The sequence below is a fragment of the Neophocaena asiaeorientalis genome, unplaced genomic scaffold (genome assembly GCF_003031525.2).
Source record: "Neophocaena asiaeorientalis asiaeorientalis breed wild unplaced genomic scaffold, Neophocaena_asiaeorientalis_V1.1 scaffold404, whole genome shotgun sequence".
Taxonomy (NCBI): Eukaryota; Metazoa; Chordata; class Mammalia; order Artiodactyla; family Phocoenidae; genus Neophocaena; species Neophocaena asiaeorientalis.
In genome coordinates, this window is record NW_020172589.1 from 2,162,495 (window position 1) to 2,188,880 (window position 26,386).

At 42.8% G+C, this 26,386-nt stretch overlaps 1 protein-coding gene across 2 annotated transcripts in view; it reads left to right on the forward strand.

Annotated features, from left to right (window-relative positions):
- The window catches only part of JAKMIP2 (janus kinase and microtubule interacting protein 2), a 169,259-nt gene that overhangs the window by 91,378 nt on the left and 51,495 nt on the right, over positions 1-26,386 (forward strand). The window contains exons 2-3 of one of the 2 annotated variants that reach the window (XM_024738252.1): positions 13,072-13,347; positions 24,868-25,365. In XM_024738252.1, the coding sequence (XP_024594020.1) occupies positions 13,219-13,347; positions 24,868-25,365 (627 nt within the window). In that variant the 5' untranslated portion in view covers positions 13,072-13,218. Of the gene's footprint in view, positions 1-13,071; positions 13,348-24,867; positions 25,366-26,386 lie in introns of those variants that run through there. The other variant, XM_024738254.1, reaches the window with a different exon arrangement.

The window sequence follows — 26,386 nt, forward strand, 5'->3', positions numbered from 1 at the left end:
GTACGCGGGCCTCTCACTGTTGTGGCCTCTCCCGTTGCGGAGCACAGGCTCCGGACGCGCAGGCTCAGCGGCCATGGCTCACGGGCCCAGCCGCTCTGCGGCATGTGGGATCTTCCTGGACCAGGGCACGAACCCGCGTTCCCCGCATCGCAAGCGGACTCTCAACCACTGCGCCACCAGGGAAGCCCTAAAGGAATTTTTTAAACCTCAGTATTTTTCCAGTATAAGTGGTAACAACTGTCAGCAGACAACTCCATTAAATCTAAGATGGAATGAGAGTGTTCTTCTTTGACACGAAGAGAAGAGCTAAGCTCCAGTGTGGCTATTCTGATCATCAGTTTAAATATATTAATTTGCCATAAAATTCTTTAATAAACCAGTTAATGGAAATGTTGTTAGAAGTAAGTATTTATTTGAGAAGGAGCGAACACCACAGATATGCTTAATGGATTTGATTTTCTACTGAAATCTGATTTGTGTGATCAGAAGTTCAACCCCCAAATTAATTATAATTCTGAGTCTTTAAACCATTTAAATCGTTCTGTTAACCTGAGTTTTTAACAATCCTTTGAAATTTTGACTTGACAGGACTAAGACTATAAAGTGCAAAAATTTGAACTTAAAAATTACCATAAAAATAAATTAGTTGCTTCAAAAGAATGGAAATAGGGTATCTTAATTTTTAATTCCATTTTTTGACATTTTACTCCCCCTACCACCTTGCCAGAAATAAAAGATTAATTAAGCTTTCAGTACTTCTTATTACAAAGAAATGTGTTTGCAAAATCTCTTTGTCATCCCTAACCCCACGCATCATCCACGAGTCTATTTTGTTCATTGCTTTTTTTTTTTTTTTTTTTTTTTTTTTTTTAGCGCAGGCTCAGTAGTTGTGGCACACGGGCTTAGTTGCGCCGCAGCATGTGGGATCTTCCCGGACCAGGGCTCGAACCCGTGTCCCCTGCATTGGCAGGCGGATTCTTAACCACTGTGCCACCAGGGAAGCCCTGTTCATTGCTTTTTAATTCTGGAAGATGAACATGGAAAATGATTTGTAATTTGTAACTTATGGCATAAATAGGTGAGATTATCTCAGTGACTACTTACCATGGTCTCATCAACTGTCAGATGTCTAATAGTAATAATAATGCTAAAATGTATTGAGTTTTACTAAGTGCCAATTACTCTTGTATGTATTTGCATGTATTAGCTTATTTCATCCATACAACAACCCTATGAGACAGAAATTAAAAGCTGGGCAGAGAGGAGTTAAGTAATGTGTCCCAGGTCACACCCTAAGTGGTTAGGGCTGATCTTTAAGCCTGGGGTCTGATTCCAGAGCTCTTGCCCTTAACCATTATACAACATCATTTTCCTATACTTTTTAAGATATATGAGTATGTGATGATGTTTGTAAATAGCTAACATAAAGATAGGAAAAATATATATATGACTTCTGCTGTTTTCATTAAATAAAAATTACCATTTTTAGTTGTATACAAAATTGATGGTACAAATAATTATCATTGTACTGTTTGATAAGACAGTGAAAAAAATCCACTTTCTCTAACTTACAGAAAGAAATCATTTGTTTTCATTTTCTCACAGTTTTACAGTATTTATCATCAGCATTGGTGTTGACAGTTTTCCCTGTTACCATGAACTGTTTTGTCAATCTTATCAGTCCCCACAGACTTTTGAAAAGACAAATGTTCTAATCTAACTTGACAAAAGCAAGAAATCAGAGAGACAGAGATTGAGGGAGAGATAAGAGACACAGAGTTTGAGAGAGAAATAGAGATCTTTGTTTTGGTTTCAGATGCTTTTCCCATACTCCCAGGCCAAAATTACAAGTGCCATTCTCTCTTCTTGCCAATCATCAATCTATTCATTCATTTACTCTTTCTTTCATTTAAAAATGTTCATTGCATACCGTGCTGTTTTTATGCTAGTCACTGTTGGGGTTTTTCTCTTTACCTCATTATAGCTATCAAAACCCAACACTATCCATTTTCATAGGGCTTCCATTTTAGTGGGGGGATAAATATTGATCAAAAAAAAAAAGCAAATATATAACCACAAGAAGCTGTGATACAATGCTATTTAGAAAAAAGTAGCTGATGCTATGAAAACATGCACTAGATGAACCTGGCCTATTCTGGAAAAGCTGGATGACTTTTGTAGTTTCCTAGGGCTAACGTGATGACCACAAACTCGGTGGCAAAATGACAGAAATGTATCGTCTTATAGTTCTGGAGGCCAGAAATCTGAAATCCGGTTATTAGTAGAGTTGGCTCTTTCTGGAGGCTCTGAGGAGACCTCTTCATGCCTCCTCTCCTAGCTTCTGGTGGTTGCTGCCAATCCCTGGTGTTCCTTAGCTTGTAGATGTGTCACACCAATCTCAGCTTCCATTGTCCAGGCCTTCTCTCCTTTGTGTTTGTGCATTTGTGTGTAAATTTTTCCTTTTCTTAAAAGGACACCAGTCCTTGGATTAGGGCCCTAATCCAGTATGACCTCGTCTTAACGTGATTACATCTGAAATGACCCTGTTTCCTAAATAATGTCACATTCATGGTACCGGGTGTTTGGACTTGACCATGTCTTTATCAGGGAGCACAATTCAACCTACAACAACTTCCCTGAGTCAGTTACATTTGAGCTGAGATCATTAGACTCTGAAGGAAAAGAAGACCCTGCAGAGGGAGTGGGATGTGTAAAGGTCCTGAGGCAGGAAGGGGCATTCTATTTGATGACTTAGAAGGACACAGAAACAGTTGCATGCATAGGGAAACACAGGAGTGAAGACTCAAGAATGTGCAAACTCAAGGACGTGCAGACTCAAGAGGCACAGGTGCAGCACATAGGCTCCCACTCAGTGTCCCCTCACACAGCTGTGGACAGTCACAAGCCTGGCCACCTCCACTGTAGTTCCAGTGCTCCTTCCTCTGCATCCCAATAATCAACAGCACCTCCTGTGTCCTTGAGCAGAAAGAGGGAAAAACACTCCCCTCTTCCGGGTGAGGCTGTAGGACAAATAGTCTGTTTGGCCAAGCTTGGGTTGTGTTACATGAACACAGTGCTTGGAAGAAGACAAGTTAGGTTATATCCCAGCTTTGTAACAACTTGGGTAAGTGACTTCATGCTTTTGAGGGCCAGTTTTGTCATCCGTAAAGTGGGGATCATAGTATGTCTCAGAGTCTCATTGTGAATGTTAAATAAGATAAAGCATGTTCGAGCACTTCGTAAATTTATAAACTTGTAAAAAAAAAAAAAAAGGAAAAAAAGGAGAAAGAATGCTAGGCAGTACTAGGACCAGGGAAGATTAAAAATCCTTGGCCTTTTAAGCCCAGCGCAGTTCATGCAAATATCTTCCCAGTGACAGAAAAAGCAGGGCTGGGGGATGGGGAGATTTATTAATATCATTTCCCAATCTGTCTACTGTGGAGGAGGTGAGAAGGTTAATAATAACAATAACATTTAATCTGTGTACAGTGGGAAAGGTGGGAGAGTTTTTTGTTTTGTTTTATAAATTTATTTATTTATTCGTTTTTGTCCGTGTTGGGTGTTCATTGCTGCACGCAGGCTTCTCATTGCAGTGGCTTCTCTTGTTGCAGAGCATGGGCTCTAGGCACGCGGGCTTCAGTAGTTGTGACGCACGGGCTCAGTAGTTGTGGCTCGCAGGCTCTAGAGTGCAGGCTCAGTAGTCAGGGCACGTGGGCTTAGTTGCTCCGCGGCATGTGAGATCTTCCCAGACCAGGGATCGAAACTGTGTCCCCTGCATTGGCAGGCAGATTCTTAACCACTGGGCCACCAGGGAAGTCCGGGAGAGTTAATATTAATCATTTTCATAACTGAGTTTATGTACCATGGTTTATGGTTAACACTAATTTTCTCATATAAAATCTCATGCAATGCCTGTGTCTCCTAAACCCCTTTCTAAAATAAAACTCACATGTCAGGGGGATGGGAGAGTCTGTAAACACAAACCTTATCTGCTAGCATGTTGGCAGGAGTGGCTTATCATGTTTACTGAGCTTGGGAAGGCTGAGTGGAGTGAGGCACTGGGCCAGAAGATGGTGACAAAGGTGGGAGAGAAAGAGGCCAGAATGAGGCTCCAGTCACCTCCACACCCCCAGGAAGATCCTGGGAGAGAGGAAAGAAACAGAAGAGATTTTTTTTTTTGCCCAGGACTGACCTGTCCACTCTAAGGGTCTCAGCTTTCCCAGAGACAGATCAAAGTATGTCACTGTCAGAGCTGTCATGAAGGTGGGGCTTATCACACAGAGGATGACACAGTGTATCTTGCAGTGGCCACACTGCCACACAGCTCTGGAGAATGACCTGCAGACTGACCCACAGTTGAGAAGGGAGGAGTTGGAGGCCTGGGAGCAAATGATGTGAAGCATGTGGGAAGCTTTTTTGATCCCTTCATCCGTGTCTTTCCAAAATGTATTGTGACTTCTTATACATATATGTGCACATGGTGGTATATGTGTGTGTGTATATTAAAAATTACACTTTGTGTTTTGTTCATCATATCGCTCTTTTGATTCAGTAATATATCTTGAAGTGCAGCTAGTCTCATTGGTTCACTATATCTACTTATGTATCTTATAACTATTGTCTACTAGTTTATAGACTGGACATACCACATTATTAAGCCAGTTCCTTTCACATGGATGTTACAATGTTCCTAATTTTTCCCTATTACAGTGTTGTGCAGGCATGGGTTTGACCTTTATGAAGTCCTTCATCGTTACCTTTTAACATGCTATATAATTTATATATTTCTCTTGCTCGTTTTTTGTCTCGCTCTCCTAGAATATAAACTCCATGAGAGCAGGGATTTTTGTGTCTTCTATCTACATCCTATCTATTGATCTTCAGCACCTAAAACCGCATCTAGCAGATATTCGTTGGAAGAATGCATACGGCCACATTCTGCCTCCACATGTAGCTGTGGTATATTGTCATTTTACTAGAGTTAAGCTCTCAGAGGAGCGGGGATAGTCACCCTCATCTCTTTCATCTGCAGTGCCTGGCATAATGCCTTTCTTAGAGTGGGAGCTTAATAAATTTCAGAGAGAAACACTCTAGCATACTGTTTAATACTTCATGCAGCCCTATGTGACTCTGCATCTCAGCTTAACAACTGATTCATTGTAATTGTGGCCAAACACCAATTTAGAAAGGATTAACAGCAGCTTATATCTGGTCCCTCTTACCACCTCTACAGCTCTCACCCTGACCTAAGCCACCACCATCTCTAAGCTGGATTTTTGCAGTGGCTTCCAAGCCAGTCTCCTTACTTCCACGCTTATGAAAATTCTTCTACTCTTACCATTGCAGTCAGTGAGATGCTAAAACCCAAGTCAGATCAGGGCACCCCTCCTGTCAAACCCTCTAATGGGACCTCACTCTGAGTAAAAACCCAAGTCGATGTGAAATGGCCTAAGAAGCGCAGCATGGTCTGCACATGCTGCCTTCCCATTAATGCCTGCCCTCAACTTGGCTGCTGTCCTAGCTTGCTCACTGTCTCCAGCCTGGCTGGCTTCCTTCAGCTCCTGGAACTTGGATGTCTGTGCCCACTGCTGAGCTCTTATCCTTGCCCTGCACTCCTGGAATGCTTCCGCCCGGGCATCTGCATGGCTCACCCCTTCCAGTCTTTAGCCAACTAACACCTGCTTGGTTAGGCTTTCCGTTATCTAAAATCACGACCTACCTGGACACTTCCCATCACCTTCCATGCTTTTATTTTTCCCCATAGAACTTTGTCATAATCTAGCAGAGTACTTATTTATTTATCGTGCTTGTTGTGTGCCCCTCCCAACTAACATGTTACCTCCATGAGCTGGGGATTATGTCTGTCTTCATTTATTTACTCAGTGCCAAGACCAGTGATTGGCAGCTATTAAGTGTTCAAAGAGGCATTTTTAAAAAGACCTCTTATTTGATACATACCGTGCTAAACCCTTCACCTGCCTTAGTCCATGGAATTTTCATCATCACCCTCCAAAAGAGGCACTGAGCGATAGAGTGAAGACATAGGCTCTACAGTCAAACGGCTTGGATTAAATCTTCCCCAGTCAGTACTTACCAGCTCAGGGCTGAATGAAGGTCAATCATTAATCTTCACTAAGTCTCTGTTACCCCATCTGAATGAATACACGGGAAATATTACTAATTACTGTTTACTGCTATTGGTTGTATTTTGTCAGACTGTCTGAAGGAACCAGGTCGACACTATAAGAAGTTTTTCAACCACAGCCCTAGATGCAGGCTTCCAATCCCATCTTATTTAATTACCTGTCTCATGTGATCATTTAAGACTTAATAGCTATTTTGTGTGCACTGTTTTGCAGGAGTAAAGTACTCCCTTGTCTTACCCTATTTCACGCAGGAAAAATGTTAGCTGCTAGGTTGTAAGTGCCCTGAAGAATGGGATTTATCACTGAAATGCCCTAAGTGACTACTTCAATCAGGGCCCAGCGCATTGCTGCAATGATACGCAGCCTTGTGTTAAATCTTTGAAACGCCCTGGACAAGAAATGTGTTTGCAGCCTTATGCTTTGATTTCTATAGAGCAGGACTTATTTTTGATTCATCTGAGAATTTTAAAGCTAATAATAGATGGAAAAAAAAAGATATTCCCTTTCTGATCCTAAAGGAGAGACAAGCGCTATGTAGTGGTTAAAATGAATGTTTTCGAATCAGGCTGACCTGATTTTAAATTTTGACAGACATATCATAGGCTGTCAAGAAACAACTGAATCAATGAATGGCTCATAGACATACAAGCTGTGTAAAGTTGGGCAGATTTAGAATTTTTAATGTCTTCTCTTGCATAATGGGAAAATGATATCTACATCGAGAACATGTTTTAGAGAGAGACTATATGTGCAACGGTGAATACTGTGTTTGACATATAGAAAGATTTCAATAGCACTATTATTAAACAATTTTTTAGTCTACAGCTCAGCATGTGGAACCCTCCTCCCCCAAATTTAATGTTTTACATGAGGTGTAAGAATAGAGATGCGCTTAGTATCAGATATAAAAATGAGCCCTTTCCAAATTCTCTCTTCTCCCTCCTCCATCTTCCCCGTAACTCGAGTTAATCAACAGTCTTGGTGTATACATAATTCTTACGAAATCTTCTCATATAACATTTATTCACTTCTTCCTTATCTCCTCAACCACGTGACAAATCATCTCTCATCGTTCAAGACTCTGCTCAGCCATCCCTTCTGTTAGAAGCAGCCCTAGTCCCCCCCAGGGAATTGGGTCTCCTCCTCTGTGCTCCAGTAGTGCCTGGTTTGCTTCCCTGTTACAGCACTCATTACATCTTCAAACTTGCAGTTCATTATTTACATGGCAATCCCTCCCAGTGGGGATAGCTGTAAAAAGTATTCATAAGTCATACACTTGAGACTGGACTAGATGACTTGTGTTCCTACCTCAGAGCATTAAAAATATAATGCATGTAAACAGCTTAACCCAGTGGCCGGCAGTAGTAAATGGTCAATAATAATAATGATGGTGATAATTAGCGGTAGTAGTAGTATTCAGCTGTCACAGTATGAGGTGAGTAAGTCGATGGAGTATAATAATTATGTGTACAAAAGCTATGATGATCTAGAATGTTATAGACCAGCACTCCAAGGTTTTGGAATATCGAAGATTGCTTACCATACAAAGAGGAAATAATGGATCTCAGAATCTTCCTTGTGGGTCTGTGTACAGAAAAAAAAAAGAAAATTGAGCCTTTGAGTTTGCTTTTCCTAACAAAGCTGTCTATAGAAATAGTTTAAAATCTTAAACGAGAAATTAACACTACACTGTATTTCCTCCTCAATAAATGTCCACTGAATGAATGATGACTATAACTCTTCCATTGATAATATATTCCTACATTAAGATTTGCTCTCAAGCAGTGGTCCTTATTTTAAAATGCAATTGCTCCTGAGAGCCTGTCTCTAAATTTTCTGGTATCTTTATCAGAGACTTGGTTACAGAGCAATTCAGCCTCGGTGGCTATGGGAGGTGTCAGATTAAGGACAGGGTAGGACCAGAGGATAAGCTAAAATTCTCGCCTTTGGTACCTCACCGCATTGCCTGAGGCTAGCACTACCATCATTGTAGCTAAGAGCTGGAAACCTAGGGATCACTTAAAATTCCTTCAAGTTTTTTTAAGTTATGAAGCCGTCTCCCCCTGCCCACCCACCCCCACCAGGATTGGCCCTCAGTTGAACAAGGCTTCTGTCTCTCCTCCGGATCATCTGCTACATCAGATGTTATCAGCGACAGGGGCTCTGAGGGTGGCCCAGAAACATTCCGTCTGTGTGCAGTGATCCCTTCAAGCTCTCCTTTATGCTCTGGAGCACGCTCCTTTGAGGGGTGGTGTCCCTCTGCATGTGGCAGCCTTTCTTGAAGGCTGACCTCAAACTGCTTAAGGAAAGGCAGCACAAGTGCCCATCAGCTGATGAAGGGATAAATAAAATTCAGTTTCAACCATACAATGGAATATTATTCCACAATAAAATGAAATGAAATATTGATACATGCTATATTATGGGTGACTCTTTTGAAGTAGAAGAAGCCAGTTAATTAAAAATAAATCCACGGGCTTCCCTGGTGGTGCAGTGGTTGAGAATCTGCCTGCTAATGCAGGGGACACGGGTTCGAGCCCTGGTCTGGGAAGATCCCACATGCCCCGGAGCAACTAGGCCCGTGAGCCACAACTACTGAGCCTGCGCGTCTGGAGCCTGTGCTCCGCAACAAGAGAGGCCGCGATAGTGAGAGGCCCGCGCACCGCGATGAAGAGTGGCCCCCGCTTGCCACAACTAGAGAAAGCCCTCGCACAGAAACGAAGACCCAACACAGCCAAAAATAAAATAAATAAATAAATAATAATAATAATAAAAACAAACAAACAAACAAAAAAAAGTACACGTAATATTAAAAAAAATAAAAAATAAAAAAAATAAAAATAAATCCACATATTATATGATTCCATTTATACAAAATATCCAGAATAGACAAATCTATAGAGAGAAAAAGTAAATTAGTGATTGCCTGGGTTGGGAGAGTTTGGTGGGCAATGGGAAATGACTGCTAACAGGTATGGGTTTTCTCTGTGGCATGATGAAAAGTTCTAAAATGGATTGTGGTAATGGTCGTGCAACCTTGTAAATATGCTAAAAAACTGAGTTATGAATTTTATGATATGTGAATTATACCTCAATAAAGCTGTCCAAAACGGGGAGGGGGCAGCACAAAGCAACAGAAGCATTTTAGTGAAATTATATATGAGAATCATGAGATTGTCAGGCTCCCGTCACAACTGGAAAAGACTGGAAAGTTGCTCTCCAACAGAGGGGTATGTAGGGCCGTACGTATGAACAGCTGCTTACCTCAGGTATCTATAAATTGATTCCATCCTCAAATTCCTGTGATGCTTTTTTCTCTCCTGAACATGTCTAATTTATTAATCCTGTTCTTTTCCCCAGCTTTTATGGGATGAAGTTCACAATAATTCCCAGACTAAAAATACGTGAAGCCAGGCACATATTTTATATTTTTTGGAAAGGATTATAAATTAAAATGTAAAATATGGCTGTTGCTTTGCACATTCTTGCTGCAAGCAATGACAGAGAGCTGGTACTTGTTATTTACAATGGGACAGAAGAATGTAATGTTTAAAAGTAGGACATGATTCCATCAAAGTCTCCGTGTGACAGAGCTGCCACCTCCTTTTTCATCCCCATGGCCATGGCCCCATTCAGGACTGCGTTATTTCTCGCCTGGACCATTGAAGCAGACTCACTAATTTCCTGCCTCCAGTCTCTCCCTCCTTAGTAACTCATCCTCCATCACACTGCTGGAACTACCTTTCTAAAACGCAAATATGAGGCAGGCTAGCCCAGGGTACACACCTTGGGTCTCAGTTTCAAACTGCCTGGATTTGAATCTGGGCCTCACCAGCTTTCCACTCAGTCCTCTTAGGCAAGTTACTTAATCTTTCTGTGAATCATTTTATTTCCCCCCCTATGTTTAGTGAGCATTAGATGAGAGCAGTATTTTAATTGCTAAATCCAATGACAGGCTCATGGCAATCAGTCACTGTAAGCTTTTATTATTATTACACTTATATGCAAAGACTGCTATGTTTCTCCATTTCTCCATAATGAAATCTAATCATTATGAATTAAATTTAATCATCGATTATTCAGGAGCCTGTGAAATCTAACCCCAGTCTCTCTTCTCCCAGTTCACAACCTTCTCTACATACATCAGTTGTGTGGCTCCATGTTTTTCTCAAGTTCCTTCCTCTGCCATTTGAGTATCTCCAGTTAGAAAAGCCCATTCTTCGTTCAAGATGACGATATGGCCAGGAAGTGACTGGGAAGCTTTTCCCAAACTGTCCTTTCCTCTGTGTTGTGACAGCACCATAGGGGTTTGAGAGAAGTTGACCGAAGTGAGACATATTTTATAGGTAAAACAAACCAGACTTCCTAGTGGACCGGATAAGGGAAATAAGGGATAAAAAAAAAAAAAAAAGGATGATTTCTAAGCTTAGATCTGGAATAACTGGGCATGTGCTGGTGCCGTTTATTGATATGGGAAAACTTGGGGAGGATAAGGTTTTTTGAGGAGCTAGTTAAAAAGACCTCTGTATCAGTTAGGTTAGGTTTGAGATACCAATTGGATGTCCAAGTGGATTTGGTAAGGAAGCAGTTGAATACATGAGTCTGGGGTTTGGGGAATGGTCAGGGCTATGGATATAGCACTGAGAATCATAACCCTATAGGTGGGGCCACTAGAGATAACCTGGACGAAGCGCTGGGGACCAGCAACATCTAGAGAGCAACTAGAGGAAGAGAAACCTGTTAACTGTATACGTGTGAGTTTACTCACCCAGAACCTGCTTGGAGTTAAGTACTGTCTTACTTATCTTTGTGCCTAGTGGTGTTTGTCATACAAATTTTCAATAAATGCTTGTTGAATTCATTTCAATTCTAAAAGCAAAGAATGGTAACCACTTAGAATTCTCCCAGCCATACACTTTAATGATTTCGCAACATTCGCAAAACAAGCATGAAGGACAACTCCAGCATCTAGCCGAGGGTGGAATATGGTGGACAGGTCCGTGATGGCTGGAGACAGGTGGATCCAACTTCCTAACCTTATCCTATCCCCTTTCCCTAGGGACACTCTCCAAAGGGCATGGCCCCAGTGCTCATGGGTAGATGGCAGAAAGTCCAGGATCCCAGCATGGTCCTCAAGGCTGAATACCAGGGGTCTTGGTAGCAGCAGCTGCTAGAACATATGGGTCATCAGCAGGAATTCCCCTTAGTTCTGGACTGAAGCACCTAGATGTACACAATACTCAATTTTCTGAAAGGTTGCATGGGAAACTCTCTACTATCTTCTTTATCTAGTCATGGTTTTTTTGCATTGACTCTTAATAGTTTAGTATTCATATTTTCCTTACCTCCTTGTTCCTATGACACATTTAAGAATTTGTAAATCAAGATACATCTCTCTTTTTTCTCTCCTCTTTCTACTGTTCTGACTAGGCCTTCATCATCCTTCACCTTGGCAAGTTTAATAGCCTTCTATCTGGTCTCCCTGCCTTCATTCTCTCCCCACTCTGCCACCAGAATAACCACGCCAAAGTACTGCTATATCAGGGCATCTACCTGCCAAGAGCTCCTACAGCTTCCTTGTTACTTACTGAAAAATAAATAAATAAAAGATTCCATAATTCTAAGGATGGCATACCAGGTCTCCCAGAATCTATCATTTCCAGGCAACCTTTCCAGCATTAATGCCCACCAACCATATCCTGGGTTGTAACTAATCAGGCCCCCGTTTCCCCCAAAATAGTTACTGTGCTTTCTCTTTGCTGTATCTTGGCACCTGCTGTTTCCTTCACCCAAGGTTCACCTGTTTCTCCACCTGTTACAATCCTACCCGCTCCTCAAGTTCCAGGCAATGCCACTGTCTTCAGGGAGCCCTCCTTACTCCTTACTTCTCTCTTGAGAAGGAAAGGTTCTTGTCTATATTTTTGAAACAACTAGTGTTTATTTTTTTAAGGCAGTTATCAGATAGATGATGGTGATGATGATGAAGATAGATAGATAGACAGATAGATAGATAGGTAGATAGGGATAAAGGTTTGTTGTTTTTGCCTTGGAAAGCTAACAATTTCAATTTCAACATACTGTACTTAGCACAACATATACAAGCCTATTGACTAAATAAGTGAGTGACCCAATTAACTCAGCATAATTAACCCCCACTTCTCCCAGTTTATCCACTGTATAATTCTAGATCTTTATATATCAGATTTTCTTAAAGTTGGGTCTCTCTGTAGGGCGACCATAGGTCATCATATAGGTGACTTCCTTTCACAAATACTAATTAAGTGCCTGGTATGTCCCAGGTCTTGTGATGGATCCTGAGAAGCAAGTTGTAAATACAAACAACACATTCCTACTCTTACAAAGCTTACAGATTATGGAGGTGACCGCACTTGAATAACAAGGGCGTGTATTAACCTGGGGGTAAGGTGGGAGGCTTCGAGGAGGAACTGATATGCCAGCTGAGACCTGATGGAGTCATAAAGGTTAGTCAGACTAACCTGTCTGTGTGGCAGCCTGTGAGGATGAGGATACGGGGAGGACCATGTGAGCAGGCTGGGCAGAGGATGGAGAAAAATGAAAAGTTCTTATGCGAAGAGAGGAAGAATCAGAAAAAGACATTCCTTATGGCCAGGGTATAAGTGAGTGATGTGGAGGTGAGGCTAGGAGAATGGGCAGGTTCAGGCATAAAGAGCACTCTGAGATGTGAAAGATATACTCATAGATGTATTCAGAGGTCTTTGAAGGGTTTTAAGCAGGGCGTTGACGTGACCAAACAAGCCCTTTAGAAAGCCGGCCCTAAATTGATGTACCAAGTGGACAGGAGCCCTCGGGAGGAGGCTCGTGCAGGCGGCTCAGGCTGAGTGCCTGACGGGCACGTGGCCCAGGTCTTGGTCACAGCGGTAACTGCTGTCTCTGCCTCTCCCAGGGCTTCTAGGACAGCGGCTGAAGAGACCTTCCCGAGGGGCAGCACGCAGTAGCTGCTGAGCCATCGCACCCGGGAGAAGCAGCAGTAACATGGCAGCCCCTGCTTGAGAGGAATTAAACACCAACAGACTCCATTCAGAGAGGAACAATGTCCAAGAAAGGGCGAAATAAGGGCGAGAAGCCCGAGGCGCTCATTGTCGCCCTTCAAGCTGCCAACGAAGACCTCAGGACCAAGCTCACAGACATCCAGATAGAGCTGCATCAAGAGAAGTCCAAGGTGAGTGGGGCTCCCCGAGGCTGCAGCCTGGGAGGCTCTGGCCCGGCTCTGCCCGCTGGCCTGCCTCCGTGGGCCTCTGTCTGCTGGTTGCCAGAGAGGGCAACAACCCCTGGACAGAGGGAGATTCCCTGTGTGTGGCAGGAGGGAGTTGAGCACAGGATACACAGAACATGAGAAAAACCTGCCCGTGGGGCTGAGCTCTGCCTCCCCACGGGGCCAGATGTAAAAATGGAGACCACACCTGCCCCCACCAACACCTCTGGACACTTCGTAGGCATACGGCCTTGGGTAGGTTCCACCCTTGCCCTCTGTAGTCATTTCCCCTGTGGCATTTCTCAGATGTGTCCCTGGTGTCACTCCACTGCTCAGAACCCTGCAAAGGCTTCCTGCCTCTCAGTCACAGGACTTTCCCCACCACTGCAGGACTTTCCCTCCAGCTGTCTCCCAGACCCATCTCCCACTGCTGTCCCCCAGATCACTCTGCTTCAGCCTCTTTGCTGGACCAGAAGACATATGCCCATCACATTTGGGCCTTTGCCCTTGTTCTTCCCCAGTCAGCGGCACGCTCCTTCCTCACCAACTTCAGGTGTCAGCCCTAGTACAAGCATCTGACCACAGTGTCCAAAACAGAGCACTTCTGGGCCCACATGCTCACTAAGGCCTGCCTCTTCTTGATTCATCTCAGAGCAATTTCTATGTTTATGTATTCACTTGTTTAGTGCTTCTGTCTCCCCAGTCAAGTGAAATCTCTATGACAACAGAGTCTCATCTTACCTCTCTATTCCTAGAGCCTAAATAAATGTCCAGAACTGAAAAGCTCAACATATATTTGTTAAATGAGTAGACGAATGACATGACCAAGAGGTGATTTCTTCGCTATACCTTAGCTTCTTCATCAGTCACACACTGTTATCCTGTAGAACTGGGATGAGGTTTAAGTTAGACAAGTACAAAAAGGAGTCATGAGGAGTACATGAGAAAATTCATGTCAGATGCTCAGAGAGCTGCCTGGCACATAGCAAACTCTGAAAAAAAAATGCATGGTAATATCCCTTCTAAAATGCTGTATGCTTGAGTCAGTTGCTAACTAGACTTAAGAAAGTCTCTTTACTTCTCTGAATCTCATCCGTTAAATGAGTATGCTAACACTTATTTTACTAGAGTGGTATGGATATCAAACAGGGTCACGGACAGGAAAGCATTTTGAAATATGTGACAGGCATAAGACATTTTTGCAAACTAGAGATAGAGACAGCCATGTCAGCATAAAGTTGTGCGGAAGAGGTAGTGCTTTGTGTAGTAAGGAAACGTTCTTGATCAAGCTATAGATCACAAACCAACAGATATCCTTATTCCTTTTAATCTACCTCTTCTTCCTTGACGTTGCTATTACATTTTAATTAGTTATTTTCACCCAAATCTATTTCTCCTGGTTTGAGCAATAATAAAGCTTGGATTGGCCAAAGCTCCTGGCCTCCTGTCTCAGCTAAGCCTTGACCTTGGATAACCAGACACCAGTGTAAAGTTTGTGATGTACTAAAATGAAAACAAACAAACAAAACCCAAAAACTTTTGTGTAAGAGTCAGAAAACCAGAATATTGTCTATCTCTCCTTGGGGACAAATTTCAGTGTTTCAGTATCTCGATCTGTAATTCAGTGACTGAATCTGTTTCTCCATATCTGTGTCCCTCAAGCATCACTGGGCATTAGAATAACCTGAGGGAACTTATTAAAAATTGAGATCCCTGGGCCCACAACCCAAGGATTGTGGGTTAAGGTTCAGGACCGCAATTCCAGCAAACAGTCCAGACAGCCCCCATGGAGGTGGCTCTCTGCCTTCATGTTGACAAACACTCCACTCCACGATTCCTTCCAGGTTGACAACCTATAAACATTTCATTGGTTTTAACTTTCCCTGGGGCAACATAACATTTCAAGGGAGGCAGGCTCCTTTTTTTTTTTGCGGTACGTGGGCCTCTCACTGTTGTGGCCTCTCCCGTTGTGGAGCACAGGCTCCGGACGCGCAGGCTCAGCGGCCATGGCCCACAGGCCCAGCCGCTCCGCGGCATGTGGGATCCTCCCGGACCGGGGCACAAACCCGTGTCCCCTGCATCGGCAGGCGGGCTCTCAACCACTGCGCCACCAGGGAAGCCCGGCAGAGTCCTTTAATTGTAGTAACAACAGAATGACAAACTACCTTCACGGGAAGAAACCTATCCGTCTAAAGACTGGCAACCATAACCTGCCACTGATTTACAGAGAGCAAACTCATGAGATTTTAAAGAGGCAGAGGCCCGACAGACCCCACCCTGCCATTTTCCACACATTCAAGCCTTTTTTTTTTTTTCATTCAAGCCTTTTAAAAGGAGTAACTCTTGACCTTGGACAGAGCTGTTTATCCTGCCTGTTTATCCAGGGCCTGGCCCTGGTGTCTAAGCCAGCAGGTCAGGGGTAATCTCCCTTTCCTCTGACAAGAGACGAGAAGCCAGACCCTGGAATAAAAGCACTGCCCTATTGTCCCCTCTGCTGCCCCCTCCCCAGTCTCCCTCTCTGCGGCAGTTAATTACAATCCCAGCACAGGGGCCACAGCAAAGCCTCACTGCCTGTCAGCAGCATTCCCCAAAGAGCAAAGGGAATTTAGAGGGCAAACAAGTCATAAAGCAGTTTTATTAAAATAAATACGATTGTGTTTCCAAAGGCCCAAGCTTTTAAGAGAGAGAATATGAACAATGCCAACATGTGAATTCACACTCTCAGTTTGGCTCCAAGGCTATGATGATAAAATGACAGTTTAGCCACTGGGGAATGGACTAGTTAAAGAGCAGAAACCTTTGGAGCAATGGGTCATTACTCATTTTTCCAGAAAGACAAATCATCCCATTGACATTTGCAGAACACATTGTAGTAGAGCAGAGTCACAAATGCTAGACTTTTTTGAATGTTTACTCTCTGTCACACACCGTAAGAACTGCATTTCCTCCTGACATAATCCCAGCTCTTTCCCTTAGCGCCTGAGTGACCCTGAGCAGGTTATGAAATCCCTCTGCATCTTCCTTCCCTCATCTGTCATATAGGATAATAGTCATGTTTACTTCCTAAGTATGTGTGTGTTATTTTTTGAGGAGTTAGTGTCAAACATGTTGTTTTATAATTCAGTCATCTCACTTCATCCTCACTACCATTCTCTGAGGTGGGCATTGTTGTGATCCACATTTTACAGATGAGGAAACCGAGGCTTGGTGAGGTAAAGCAATTCACCCAGAGTCACATGCTAGTCGGTGACAGAGCTGAGTCTCCAACTCCCCTTCTCTCTCCTCCCAAGCCAATGCTCCTTTTTTAAAATATGTTTTTTCCCCAGTTTTATTGAGATATAATTGACATATCACATTGTATTTGTTTTAGGTATACAACATAATGATTTGATATATGTATAACTTGTGAAATGATTACACAATAAATCTAGTCAGTATCGGTCACCTCACATAGTTACAAAGTTTTGTTTTCTTGTGCTCAGAACCTCTAAGATATACTCTCCTGGCAACCTTCAAATATTATCAACAGGATTGTTAACTATCATCGCCATGCTGTACATTACGTCCTCAGAACTTACTTATTGTATAACTGGAAGTTTGTACTTTTTGACCCCCCTCGCCCATTTCTCCCATCTCCTACATCCTGCCTCTGGCCACAACTGCCAGTCCGTTCCCTGTATCTATGAGCTCTAATTAATTTTTTTTTAGATTCCACACAGTATCTGTCTTTCTCTGTCTGACTTATTTCACTTGGCATAATGTTGCAAATGACAGAATTTCCTTCCTTTTTAATGGCTGAATAATATTGTGTGTGTGTGTGTGTGTGTGTGTGTGATATCACATTTTCTTTATCCATTTTACGTCAGTGGACTCTTAGGTTGTTTCCATGTCTTGCAAAGCCTATGCTTAAAATGTGTGAAGGTCTGGAAGATACTGAAAAGTTCAGGCAGAGGAAGAGAGGATGTAAGAACTTTTCTTTACACTATTGTGCAAAATTTCAAATGGAGAAACAAAGTGGGAGAGGGAGTGGAAACATACGCCTATCCTTCTCCCACAGATGCCTGCATTTCCACTGCAGGGAAATGAAACAAAAATACTAGATACAGTCAACTTCTGGTGAGTAGAAATTATCTAAAAGATTCGCCAATCGCTGATAGGAATAACCATGCAGATAGGTAGGTCATTTTGACTGGACTCCAGGCATAAGGACCAAGAGGATATAACTGTGAAGAACCTGTGGTGGATAGGAAAGAAGACAAGGCGGGGTCTTTTTCTTTAGTTAATTAATTTATTTATTATTTTCGTATTTTTTTGGCTGCGTTGGGTCTTCATTGCTCTGCACAGGCTTTCTCTAGTTGCGGCGAGCGGGGGCTACTCTTTGTTGCGGTGCACAGGGTTCTCATTGCAGTGGCTTCTCTTGTTGGGGAGCATGGGCTCTAGGCACATGGGCTTCAGTAGTTGTGGCTCGTGGGCTCTAGAACGCAGGCTCAGTAGTTGTGGCGCACGGGCTTAGTTGCTCCGCGGCATGTGGGATCTTCGCAGACCAGGGCTCAAACCCGTGTCCCCTGCATTGGCAGGCGGGGTCTTAACCACCTGCACCACCAGGGAAGCCCAGGGTGAGGTCTTTATGCTGGATGATCTTGTCATTTCTGGGCCTGCACTTGTGCATCTATAAAACAAGCAGATTGTAGACGACATAAAAGAGCTAAGGTCCTTGCAAAACGGTCGGGATTAGTTAGGAAAGGAAACTGCTTTAGCTCTTCGGGACCCTTCCCTGACCACCGGGTTAGATGACACTGTTCCCCTAGTTCCATGTACTCTATCACATCTCCCTGTAATACTTCAATCACAGGGCTCTGTACTGTCTGAAGTTATGTTATTCGTTTATTTGCTTGTTTATTGCCTACTGCCCCCACCCCAATGAAATACATGCTTCTATGGGTAAGAGACCATGTCTGCTTAAGGGATCCCCTAAGTAAGGTATCCCCAGAGCTTGCAGTGCTGCCAGGCATGTAGGAGACATGTCCTACTTGTTGAATGAATTTCCATGGTTCTTTTTAAAACATTCCCAACAACCCCAAGGGATAAGTACATTATAGTATTTATTTAGGTGGGCAACCCCAAGCCTGGGTGGAGGAAGTATTTCCACCCAGGTCTGTTTTTCTTAGAGCAGCACTGAGCCATTAAGCCATGGTATTTCCCTGTTTGTCTGCTCCGTGGACACCATGATCTGCTGATCAGGGTGTTGTAAGCACACCAGGGATTGCTGTGAGATGTGAAATCCACCCACCTGATTCCCCAGGGTTTGGTCTTCTCCCTCAGAGGCAGCCTGCAGCTAGGGTGAACTCCACAGGCACAGAGGGGATGAAGCAGGAGCAGAGGACAGGGCTCCAAGGGTAGGGGCAGGGGGGCAACAGGCCTGGGATGCAGGCTCTGGGAGGAGTCGGCTCCAGACAGCAGTTGCCACCGTGGACAGCCCTTCAGACTACAAAGCAGTCCTCACAGAGAGCCTGGGACAAAGGCAGCATGCAATACTATTCTGACTTCACTGAGAAAGAAAATGAGTTCTAACCATGTAACTCATTTGCTCCCAGTGACACAACTAGTAGAGCAGCCAAAATGGGAATTCCCATCTTCTCCAAGGCGGTGATCAAGGTAATGCTGTCTTATTCCATCGCACTCTTGCCTCCAGGGCACTCTCAGAAAACCAGCCAACCTTCTCTATCCTCAGGCTAGTACTCTAGAGCTTCCAGGTTCAGGGACCACACTGGGCATCCAGTATTTCTTGCTTTCTGCAAATTTAGTTTTATTTTCAGGAAGCCTAAGTAGCTAAAAGCAAAAAATGGAAAGAGAGAAGCTTTTATTACTTCCCCAGGCTGTATAAAAAATCTCCCTTACGGGAGAGATGTGGCGGCAGCCTTTCCCTCTTCACATCTCCTGTTGGAGAGTTACTCAGTGCCCGTGAAAATCCCTGCCTGCCTACCATGAGTTTAGATCCCCAGCAACATCCGATGCAGATAATCCAAGCTGAACCTTTTGCTAACTTGTGTTGTCTTGATAACCTCTCAATCCTCCTTATCTTCGACAGGCTGTCCAATGTTTAATCCTAGATTTCTAAGGTCACATTAAAGCTCAAACACCACCCTCTTTATCTTGGCAGAACTTACAGTGGCATTTTTCAAAGGCCAGAACAGAATGAAGACAGAAGAAAAAATTATAATGTGAGGCCTGGGAGGGCTAGTCATGAATTTTCTTCTTTCTGTCATAGTGGAAGCTTTCCCCAGCCGGATTAAATTTTCCTAATGATCTTTATTTATTTTACTTTATTCTTTGGCAAACATCTCTGGGGTAAAAGGGATATGGGAAGTGTACCATTCAAAGCTCTGTTCAGTGCTCACCCCCTGGCCCTGTCCCACCCCACCCCCCAGTCCTTCTTCGTACACATAATCCAGGTGTCTTCCCAGCTAAGATTAGATGCCACCAGGGGGCTTCCCTGGTGGCGCAGTGGTTGAGAGCCTGCCTGCCGATGCAGGGGACACGGGTTCGTGCCCCGGTCTGGGAAGATCCCACATGCCGCGGAGCGGCTGAGCCTGCGCGTCCGGAGCTTGTGCTCTGCAACAGTGAGAGACAGGGAACTCAAGACATCTTGAGGAAAATGTTATCTTTGAACATCTCTTTCTATTAGGAAAATAGTTGCTATGGTCTTGATAATGTAATAATAGTAACATTTGTCTTACTACCATAATATGGGTATTTAGATTTATGTTGTTGTTGGTATTAGTATGTCATTGCATGATATAATGTTAATATATGCTATGATGTTCATCAAAATTAATATCTAGTATCTACCATGTATTAATAATTATTAACCTCCCATGTGTTCCAGCCTTTCCAAAGGACTTTTGCTACATTATGGAAGTCAGTCCTCGCAACAATCATATGAGAAGGTTATCACCAATTCTAGTTTACACATGAGACTGAGGCTGAGTCAGGGGCCCCAGCTTGCCCAAGGTTTCAGAGCAAACTAGGAGACCTGGGATCTGACCTGACCTGGCTCCTGGCCCACACTGGACTCTGATCAGCCTTCTTTATGTTGTGCTTATGTAGAGCCTGTTCCCCACTTGTCTCATCAGAAATTCAGGTGCAACAAATACTACCTACATCATAGAGCTGCCTAGGAGGTTAGATGTACTGATAGGTGTAAAGCCTTTAAAAAATTGCCTAACTCATACATAGTAAGTTAAACCCTCAATAAATGCTTACTATTTATGTGATCGAGCTGAAAATTTTCTCCATAAAACATTTCCACTAACAAAATTGATTCTCTCTCCAATTAATAAATAATTTTTTTCATTTCAAAGTATTATCATCTTCACATTTTTTCACTGTTACTCAGGGGTAGTTCTTCATCTTTTCGTATACATGATTTACATTAAGATATTAAGATCTATTTCCTTAGTGGTGCAATCTAAGCTGCAAATAATTTTCAGAAAGTGATTTTACTACAAAATTTCTATTGGTTCTTTTTTCCTCCCAGATGTCAGTCACATTCTTTGTATCTCCTTCACAGTGAAACTCTTCTCCCAAGCCTAAAAAAATCATACCTAGAAATCCTGCCAAAAATGACAGTTTCCATGACAACCAAAAAAAGCAGACATAAAAAATGCCAAATATAATTCAATACCTTTGAATTTTCTTTGAGTTCTGTGGATTCCTTTTATGTGATAGACAAAAAGGCCAGTGTTAGTTTTGTCTTCATGCTGGAATATATTTCCCATATACCTGTATTTTCACTTTTTTTTTCTTTTTCATTCATTTCCTCTCCAGTCTACACACAAAAGATTAGTGTTTATAAATAAATTTGAGAGAAATTACAGAATCACAAAGTGGTACAATCTAATGCACCTGCAGAGAATTTGACAAATAATTTTAGATCAAGAGTATCTCCTCTTATATCCAATAATAATATCATTACCTTACATTTTATAGTACTTTACAGTTCAAGCTACTTTCCCATTCACTATCTAATTTAATCCTAAAAATAATTCTTTTACAGATATTTTTAAAATTGTAATCAAAGATCCTCAGAATAAAGCAACCTTCTTAGAGACAGCAGATGATGAAATCAAAATACAAACCCAGAATTCATTACCCTTTATCCATTTTTACTGTAACGTTTTATTGTTTTAGGAAGAGTTGCTAAAATTCCCTTAGTAACTTGTTACCTATCAGCTCTTAATGGTCCAAATGCCTAAGGAACATAAATACGTCCTGCTGAAATTGAAGATGATCCCGTTTCCTATCACTCAAGCTAAAGTTAACTTCCCCAAGGTCCTAGATGGAAGGTAAATTGCAGAGTTTCTAAATCAGTGAAAAATAATGCCCCTCATGTCAAAAAGTGCATTATCTAAAAGAAGAATCAGCAAACATTTTCTGTGAAGGGCAAAACAGTAAATATTTTAGGCTTTGTGGGCCAGACAGTCTGTGTGAAACTACTCAACTTCATTGTAGCGTGAAAGCAGCCATAGGCAATATGGAAATGGATGGGCCTGGTTGTGTTCCAATAAAACTTTATTAACAAAGACTGGGGGTGGGGCAGGAAAGATTTGGCCTATGAGCTGTTGTTTGCCCACTCATGGTCTAGAAGATACTTCTTCAGTTCATTGTAGAAAAATGGAAAGTTAGATTTAGGTTTTCATCACTGAAGAACTGAGAGAAACATCAAACAGCGGACAGGCAAACATTATATGTTAGGGTTTCTTTTGTTTTATACAGGGAAGGGATGGATGAGGGCTGCTCTGGGTAACAGTGCAAGCCTATGTTCGTTCTTTAAAACGTTGACAGGATATATTATTCCTGCCTTTGGTTACGAGGCTAGCCAGGGAAACATATTGGCTTACATTCTTTAATTCCACACGTACTCTTTGTCTTCTTATCATGTGTTGTGCTGACAACCAATGGGTAGACAAAGATGGACAAGGCTCACTGGCAGCCTTCTAGGAGTTTCCAGTCTGAGGTGAGGTAGGAGAGGAGGTGGTGAGCACAGACAAGTATGTAAAAAAAATACAGCATAAAGAAAAATGTGGAAGAGACCAGTAAGGAGGTATTAGCAAACTGCACTGAGAAGACAAATGCAGGAGAAGTAAGCTTGGTCCTGCGTGATTGGGGTGTCATGATCAGAGAGGGTGACATTTAGTTGGGTCATGAGGAATGAAAGGATCCCAAAAGGAGCTGAGGGAAGGGCAGGTCAGGAAGAAGAATCTCAGGTAGGCACACAGGTACAGCGATGTAGGGCATGTGCAGAAAATAGGATAATCCCCCGTGCCTGGAGAGGTAGAGTGAGGAGTGGAAATGGGAGCTGGAAGTCCAACCAAGTCTTATGAGAGCTGAAAGATGCAGCTGAAGTGTTGGGATTTTATTCCCCAACAGAAAGGAGTCCTGGCACATAAATCAGATCATAACAGGACTTTACTAAGAGAATGTCAGCAGCAGTGTAAAGAAAGCTCAGTTCATTAAATGAACCTCCAAGAACTCTGGAGCAATGCTGTCCAAAAGAAATATAATATGTGCCACAAACGCAAGCCACATATGTGATTTTAAAATTTCTTATAACCACAATTTTAAAAAGTAAAACTAAACAGAATTAATTTTAATAATATACTTTATTTTACCTAATTTATCCAAAGTATTATAGTTTCAACATGTAATCAATGTAAAAATTATTAATGAGTTATTAATGTTTACCTCATACTAAGTCTTCAAAATCGGGTATGTATTTTACACTTAGGGCAGGGCTCAATTCAGATTTTCAATATTGCAAGTGCTCGGTGTGGCTAGTGGCCACCGCATGGGACAGCACAGCTCTAGAACATATGAACTAAAGGGCATCCGGGAGGGGACCTGAGCCTAGGCTGGAGGCAAGACCCAAGGACAGTCATTTGGGGATGCCTGGCAGCATATTTCGCCAAGTCTCCTTGTGCCCTGAGTTCTTTTAGAATAACCTACATGGGAATAATTGCTGTGCCTTTAAAATAAAATATTCATAAAATGCCATGTGGACTTAGAAAATCCTGTTCTAGCTAAAGGTAGGTAAACTGTTAAGGTAAGTGAAATCTCAGACACTTTACATTATAATTACAATGGCTTCAATAAGGAATTTGGATCTTAACATTTTTCAGCTGGAAGGGCTCTTAATTATTTTATGAAACATTCTAATTTTACAAATGGCAGAGACTCAGTATCACTCACCTAGATATTACTCCTGGGGCTGCCCAGTTCTTCCCTTTTTCCAGGTTACTGTGTGGGTGTATGTGTGTGTGTGTGTGTGTGCAAACGACAGAGACAGAGGAACAAAGGCAGGCAGCAGAGATGAGGAGGGGGAAGGAGAACAGTACAACAAGAGCCTGGTGAGTCTTTTTTAAGCTACAGATGCTGGGGCCCTACCCTGATCTACTGAATCAGAGATGGACTCACAGACAAATTAAGGTAGTGCCATTGCTAATCTATGAAGAGACCTATGTTATCATTAGAAATAGTACAAAACACAGGAGAATTTTTTAAACCAGAATACCTGACAGATGAAAAGATGAAAAGGAATACTTTATTAAATTCCTTGGAGTGTTGGCTTAGGTGGGAGAGAGAGGGAGATAAAAGCGCGGGGTAGTGAAGGATGCAGACACCCATGTAGCAGAAATAACAACAGCCACTGAACTCGCCTTTAGCACAGGGCCCTGCACTGCAGGGTTTTGGGCTGGTGTGTGTGTACCTGTAATAATTTTGGGGGTGGAATCAAGTTGCCATAGTAAGAAAGGTTAAGGTTGAGGACATATCAACTGTCTTCATTTCTCACCTCCCCCTTAGCAGCAATTAGCTTCTCTTCCAAAAAAAGGGGCGGAGGAATATTTTATACTATCACTTTAGGCACCAGTTTATTAGCCTGATCATAATATTGAACTATGGACCAACCTGGGTGTCCCGGTACACCCACACCCACATTTATCAGTTTGGACCTTGTTAGGGATGTGTAGTCTAGAAAGCTCTCCAGGTGATCTGTTTTGAACTCCTCACCAGGGTGAAGACTGTTATAGTACCGCTTCCTAATTATAACGTGTACACCAGTCACCTGGGGATTTGTTACACTGCAGGCTCTGATTCGTAGGTCTGGGATGGAGCCCCCGCATTTCTGACAGGCCCCTGGGTGATGGCTGTGCTGCTTGTCTGCAGCCCACACAGAACAGTAAGGCCCCAGAACGCCAACTATTTTTCTGAACAAAGTAATGTAAGCACCCTCGGGTATTTCCTCCTTTCCCACTGTATTCCCATCATTAAAAGGCCTGTGGTTCCCCTCGCTCCTTCCACAGGGGGCTGGAATTTGAAAAGAGATGAGGCATTAAGAGATCACAGGGGCCTGAGCTGCCAGTCCTGCCTAGGAGCACACCTGTTTGATGAGGCTCTCCTCTTTTCATCCTTTCACCTCTCTGCCTTCAGGTATCTAAACTCGAAAGAGAGAAAACTCAAGAAGCCAAGAGGATCCGTGAGCTGGAGCAGCGCAAGCACACGGTCCTGGTGACCGAACTCAAAGCCAAGCTCCACGAGGAGAAGATGAAGGAGCTGCAGGCCGTGCGGGAGAATCTCATCAAGCAGCACGAGCAGGAAATGGCCCGGACAGTGAAGGTGCGGGACGGGGAGATCCAGAGGCTCAAGTCGGCGCTGTGTGCGCTCCGGGACGGCAGCAGCGACAAAGTAAGGACAGCGCTCACCATCGAGGCCCGCGAGGAGGCCCGGAAACTGTTTGATGCAGAGCGCCTTAAGCTGTTACAGGAAATTGCGGACCTGAAAACGGCCAAGAAGCAGGTGGATGAGGCGCTAAGCAATATGATCCAAGCGGATAAAATCAAGGCTGGGGACCTCAGGAGTGAGCATCAGTCCCACCAAGAAGCCATCTCCAAGATCAAGTGGGAGTCGGAGCGGGATATTCGGAGGCTGGTTAGTAACTCAGGGCAGAACCATTCTCTTTCCAGGCTTCAGAGTGCTTTGGGGTTTGCTTTTTCATGAAAGGTGTCTTTCATGAGAGGATTGTAAACAGTACCCTCCTTCTGTCTAGTGCTATGGCCAAGATACAAGATAGGTCAATAGATAAGTAGATGCGCCCAGGCCAAAATTGGCATTGTAAAAGGTAAAAGATTTTGGAGTCACCTTTCTCATGAAAACTGGATTCTTCCAGCCCCACACGTATGGAGAGTATGGGTTTAATGACTCCTGTTTTCTTGGATGTCCATGGAAATATTCTGAATTATGAACTCTTCCGAAATCAGCATGTTTTGTAGGCTTTCCATTTATAAAATGTTTTGGGGTTTTTACCGGGGAAAGGGAAGTTTCTTTGGCTTTCAAGGTGTCTGAAAATGGCAGCCACTGGGAACATCCTCTGGGATTCACCTGTCTTCTCTCCAGGAACCGTGTCTGAAAGCAAGAAATAGAGCTATAAAACCCCTAGTCATTTTACAAAGAGATCTTCTTTCCCAGAATAAACAGGGGCCACTCAGAATAGGGGCCATTATAATTCTTAAATTGAATGTCATTCCTAAATAGCTTATTTGCTATTACAAATTTCCAAGACTTCCTTCAACCCCTACTGAGTTGAGTCTTTCTTTTTAATATGTATGACCAAAAGCCACGTCAGTCTCTCACTATGCTTAAAAGTAAAACAAATAGAATTATTGTGTGAAAGCTATAATGTTGCAGATTGGCCTTCTCTTAGAAGTATTTATATGCATCTATATTCAGAATGTTTAGCATTAGTTATATCTTGGTTATATATTAACTATCACCTGTTTGAGTGTACTTTATGCTTCTCTAAAAATATTTTCTTAGGAAAAACTACACCTTCCTTCTTGTGTGTGCCAGGTCTAAGCATTTATATTCTAAGAATTCCAATTATGCATCTTAGACAGTATCTCTAGGATTTCAATTTTATGTAAAAAATGGTTATCGTAGAACATTTTAGAAA